Source organism: Opisthorchis viverrini (genome assembly GCF_000715545.1).
Source record: "Opisthorchis viverrini unplaced genomic scaffold opera_v5_232, whole genome shotgun sequence".
Taxonomy (NCBI): Eukaryota; Metazoa; Platyhelminthes; class Trematoda; order Opisthorchiida; family Opisthorchiidae; genus Opisthorchis; species Opisthorchis viverrini.
Window position 1 is genome coordinate 535,639 of NW_008751891.1, and position 5,643 is coordinate 541,281.

The window sequence follows — 5,643 nt, forward strand, 5'->3', positions numbered from 1 at the left end:
TTATTTTATATTTATTTTTTTATTTATTTATTATGTTCGTCACGAATGTGATCTTTGGACCCGAATATCAGACGACCGAATCCTGTTCCGTCCACTCAATCAGCACGAAACAACGACTAAACGCGCGGTAGAGAGCTTCCCCTTGAATCGGTCCCTTCTACTCCTTCAGAATTACTTGTGAAAGCCACAAGGTCATCGCTTGGGGATTGTCATATTCTCCACAAGAGCTGTGGAAGGTGGGAGCCCCTTGGTAGTAGTCAGCTATCTAAGAAATTTCAAAAGAACGTGCTGAATAAGGATTCCCATTCGCCTTTCGAAACGTGCCACCCTAAAAAAAATCCACAAAACCAATGAAAATAGAAATACGACGGCAACTCACCGTATAATAGTTGTCCAACGTCGCTGGTGTTCGCTGTCCTGTGAGAGCAGCCTTCGACGCAGCATTGGTATGATCAATCTGTTCACGAACCACGACACGGACGGGGTTTCGAAGACCTGAAGACTAGATTTATGCAGAGTATCCGCCGACTGACCTACCTGCACGCAGTAAGTCCTCAACTTGGGAAGTCTGGGTAGCCGAAAATAGTCCCGTTCGACGTTGTTTGGGGAGCAGTGATAATAGAATATTAAGTCTGGGTGTGTCGGTGACAGAGCGTGAGAAGAGGGATAAAACAACACCAGTTTGGATATGTAGAGAGGGATAACAATGGGATAGGTAAACCAAACGGTGACGATTAGCTTGCACAATAAAACGTAAACAGTAACTGCCGCTCAGCTAGATAGAAAGGATACCATGGTATCTTTCGATGTGTGTATCCCATTCACAGAGAGACAACATAAGCTAGCAACACAGACATCCACCAACACACTTCAAGAAACAATTACGAACCTCCCAGTCGATCACAGTGTCCATTTGACAGAGTTGTGTTCAAGAACATATCGAAAGTCTAATGCGGTTGTGCATCAGCAACAGGACGCCTCCACGATATCCCTCTCACTTCCAGACTACTCAGTGAAGTACAGTAACGCAAAGAAAATCGTTGAAATAACAACCTAATTGTTACCACAGGCACATCAACAAAGCACTACCAGCCAATAGGTTGACAGAGAAAGAACCCACTCGCTTGGAGTACCTACCTTTAAGAAAGCTAGATTAGACGCGCACGAGAAGCAACGCAGTGGCCTAATACCATCATTCATCCCACATTACTCACCGTAAAAAACGCGACCTGTCTTACGAGAAAGTGCGTCTAATGGACTAACGACTCGTTAATGCGTGTTCCGGAAACCGAAACAACAATGATCGATCATATGTGTAAAACTGCTTTACCGATTCACCATTATAGCGTTGTTTTGGACACACTGCGCAACCAGACCTGCAGGTTTAAAGGTGTTGTTTAAAGGAGTTGTGTAACCCACCTTATTTCATCACTGTGACAGGGTAGGGAAAATTGGCTGGCTCTATGACGCGGTGACCCACGCTCCCGCCTGTGACAACACTGCCATTACACGTGTCACAATGTCAGTAGCAGTGACATGTCTGCCGTTGGCCTGAAAGAACTGAAGCAAGAACGGATAGTGTCCGGATTTACCCTACTGGGTAAATCGTAAAACCGACACATTGTCCCGTACACTCGTTACCGATCAAAGACACCGTAACCACCGTGCAACAGACAAGTAATGACATGTACAAACACGTAGAGATCGTGCAACACACTTAAGGATGAAGGTAACCTCGTGTGCGCATAGCGGATTCCAGACTTAGTATAACGGGGTCCTCAAGATGTCCATTTTCATTTATACCGTGTATTGGATGTAGATCAGGTGACTGTCGATCTGTTCGCCGAGCTCGGCAATTATTGTGTGTAGACGCTGCGTCACCGAAATAGGATAAATCATCAGCGCGCAGTTGGTTGCGCGCGTCTATATAGTTCTGAAGGGTATTTTTATATCAAGCTGTGACTGGTCCATACGAATGTAGCTTTTTTGTGTGGATTTATTGGTCCGTTTGCGACATGTGCTGCGTTTTGGCTTGCCTCCTCTGATCTGACTGGTTAGCATTTTTCCCCTTGTTTCTATTGACTCGTTCTCAGTTTGTATTCAAATGGACTACGACTTTATCGGGATCGGTTGGCTGAATGTGCTGTCCTATCTTGTCCATTGAAAATGGGCACTATCACCGACTCCCCCCAGTCTACCTGTCCCAGATACAGGCAAACAGTGCTGACTAAAAACTTCACTCCCATCTATGAACGATCCGGGTGGGAGGTCATCCGGACTAGGAGCTCGATGGCGCTCGGGAGAACAAATGCAGTAGTAAACCTCCGGGGCCGTATGAGGTTCCACGTTCACCATCCTGGGTTCTAAGTCAGCTTGGAGCTCTAGGCGGGTGGCAGATGGTGGCCATGAAAACCTGTCCGGAGTATTCGACCCAACGGTCATGATGGTTGCTCCATTCTGATCCTTGAGGATATCACTCACAGATGGGTACCACGGTCCGGTTGCACGGACCAAGTGAAATAATCTTGGAGTATTCCCAACGTTCTGAGCCTCTTCCATTAGTTCGTTTGCCGATAGGGCAGGGAGTGAGAGAAATGACTTTGATAACTCTGATTCAAGAACACCATTGACTGCGTGACAGTCTATCAATGTATCGGTTGGGGTCAATAACTGTTGGTTTGTCTCATCAAGGGGTCCACATCCAGAGAGACGACAATTACCAGTGAAACTGAATTAAATAGGTACGGCTTTCATGCTTCGTTGCCAAGTCATGGAATAACCGTCGTCTGATACAAGGATCTCTTCGGTAGAGCACTATACTTCCAGAAATTCATGTTCTTTCTTTGTTCTTGCTTGAGTTGGCCCAATGGAACTCGTGTCTTTCCTGATCTTTGTGTTCAGAGTTGAAGGAGAACGATAGTGTTTTGGCAGCAAGTTTATGTTCACGTACTCTGGTCGAGAGCTTTCTTTCGGTTTGTCAGGTCATGAAATTGCTATGTGAAATCACTATGAACCAACAATGTACAGCGCCAAACCTCTCCTTCGGAGTCTGTTCGGAACTGATATATGCCAACTGCATCCTTCAAAATACCTTGCCTCGGGACAGGTGTGTGTCCACGAAACTTACTGAGTTTCGAATCCCATTTCCAACAGCCTGTCTGCTTCATCCAGAATGAGAACTTCCTGAAATCGAAGAAAAACCCACCGTTTGGGAATTGGACAACAGAGAAGAGCATCAAACGTGTCAAACATGACCCATAACTTTCAGGTCAAGATTCACTAATGCTGTGGTTGAAGAGCACCGGCAACCTGAGCTTATGCGTTTCACAAGGAGAGTGAAGTGGGCCAACGGGTAAAGGGACCAAAGGTCAGCCCAGTTCCCATCAAGAAAATTGTGAAATGGTGAAATCCCTAACCACTCATCAGTTGCCGAAACGCAGTGTTCATTGCACAGGGGGATGACGGCCATAGATAAGAAGTGGTGCATGCCCATCCTCTGGCAAGATGGCTCAAGTGGTTAGAGCGCGAGTTTACTGACCGGAAGGTTCATGGTTCGAACCCGACCTCTGCCTCCCGACTTCCCCTGTCTAGGCTTGGGCAGCCTGGCAGTATCCCAGCCCTCGTGCTTCCTTTGAGTGGCGTGGCAGTCAGGTACCGAAAGGGTGCTACAGCTGAACGATGCCCATCCTATGGTACTATGCTGTGTTGCTGAGACAAATTCATCTTGAGCCGATCAACCACTTGAAAGCAGCCCCAAATATTTAGGTGCATACTGAGGGAGGAAAAACCTTTTGCATACTGTTGTGTTATCTTACCGAGGAACAAATGCACAAAAGGTCCTTCTCTTGGGATGCTTGGACGGTGATCACGAAACCTCGAGTTTGCCGTGAATTTGTCTTCAATTAATCTTTATACGACCCGAACAGGCAATTTAAAACCACCTGGGGTAGTTGGACCTAGGTGGGTGATAAGCCTTGTAAACCTGAAAACCGTTCAATTGTTTTGATCACGTGCGTCCTTCACCATGTTCACCTTGTGCAATCGTAAAAAGCCTTATTTGTATACCGTTAGTGTGAAACATGTCAGTAATAGGAGGATGTTGATCGGTGACGGCTGGAATTCAGGGTTCATGCAAAATAAATTTATCTCGCTAATAAGTTAAACAGATTTGTTGCACGATGTTCCAGTAGTTGTGGAGCGAGACGGTTAAAATCAAATAAAACAGAATGAACCTTCCAAAAGGCACTCACCAGACTACGGAAACCCCGCACAATTGGATTAGAAGTGCGCTGTGCACCCTGTTGAACCATGTCCACAAGCCGACCCGGGGTGGCAATCAACACCGTGGCACCTTGCTTTTGGAAGTTTTCAAAATCTTGAGCTCGCGTTGTGGCACCACCAGATCCACCTCCACCAGTCCAAACCAAGGTAGTGAAAAGCGCATTACTGTGGATAAGTAACAAGGAGAAGACGTCTGGGTTGTGCGAATGACGTAACTGTATTTTGGATGAAACATACAAAATGTTATAATAATTGTTCTGTTTGTTTAATCAGAACAGCATTGCCCACAGAAAAACCATGAAGTCTGGATTACCGTGCCCCTGAATGACCTTAGTAACCAAACATGAATTTGGATATCCCTAGAAATGTATCGACTTTTTCCGTCGGACATTTGTTTGTGTCAACGCGATCAGCTAAAACATACCGCAGTGCAAGATCTAAATTAGATTATCAGCCAGTTGATTTAAAGGTTGAATTCATCACCCACAAACAAAAAGAGAGACAGTTCCGAGCAAAACGGTAAAGACGGAACTAGAAATCTCTATTGTTGGAAAGCTCACCTTGATTCATCAACATAACTGGCTAGAAGTTTGGAAGTGACTTCGAATAACTGAAGAGCTAGCTCAGACGTAGGTGATATGATGAGAGCTCCAATCTGCAAGCCAAAAGGATGTGAACGCATGCATTACTGACGCCAAAACAACTAACCTCATGTTTTTTCCATTGATGAACTCTTCGTCTGAGTATTTCCAACACGGGGATAAGAAATGCCAACGTCTTCCCGGAGCCTGTGACGGCCTCAACAGCCACATCTTTTGAACTTAGGAATAGAGGTATGACAGCTTTCTGGGGATAATTCGGAACCGTGGATAAAATCTCTTACCTGAACCGGTAATGGGTTTAAGAAACCAAGTGACTTGATGGCACTTATGCCCTCTGGAGAGAAGCTTATGCCGTCAAACTGCCACCCCAGAGACATTTGTGCTTGTTGAAAACTGCTAGGATAGTAGAAAGATATGGGTGTGAACGATGTCACAGTTCTCAGCAAGCGAAGGTGAAGGCATCAAAGTGCAGCTAAACTCGCAAAAGGTCAGAAAAATAGAGGATAATGCACAAACGACTGGATGTCCGCAGAGGGTTGACTTAAATCATCATCATCGACAGCATGACATGAGTGTTCAACACCGATGCTTCACTGCCGTACAACCATGACTTATTTGAAAGCCTTATTGTAAAGAAAAGAATAAAGGTGGATGGGGGAGGGACTTAGTGCTAGCTTAACACAATCATTCCGAGGTGCCTACACCTCCAGACATTCACTCAGGCAATCTGGACAGAAACTGACAACAAGAACGCCACTGA

At 45.5% G+C, this 5,643-nt stretch overlaps 2 protein-coding genes across 2 annotated transcripts in view; both read right to left on the reverse strand.

Moving 5' to 3' along the window:
- T265_08757 (hypothetical protein) overlaps nt 1-5,260 on the reverse strand; it is a gene marked incomplete at both ends in the record, with an annotated part of 30,602 nt that extends 25,342 nt beyond the window's left edge. Inside the window, 7 exons of the mRNA XM_009174646.1 lie at nt 380-495; nt 534-568; nt 3,128-3,183; nt 4,251-4,446; nt 4,842-4,936; nt 4,990-5,127; nt 5,165-5,260. Coding sequence (XP_009172910.1) covers nt 380-495; nt 534-568; nt 3,128-3,183; nt 4,251-4,446; nt 4,842-4,936; nt 4,990-5,127; nt 5,165-5,260 — 732 coding nt within the window. The remainder of the gene's footprint in view (nt 1-379; nt 496-533; nt 569-3,127; nt 3,184-4,250; nt 4,447-4,841; nt 4,937-4,989; nt 5,128-5,164) is intronic.
- A 164-nt stretch (nt 5,261-5,424) lies between these two features.
- The window catches only part of T265_14658 (hypothetical protein), a gene marked incomplete at both ends in the record, with an annotated part of 4,289 nt that continues 4,070 nt past the window's right edge, over nt 5,425-5,643 (reverse strand). The window contains 1 exon segment of the mRNA XM_009174654.1: nt 5,425-5,506. Coding sequence (XP_009172918.1) covers nt 5,425-5,506 — 82 coding nt within the window.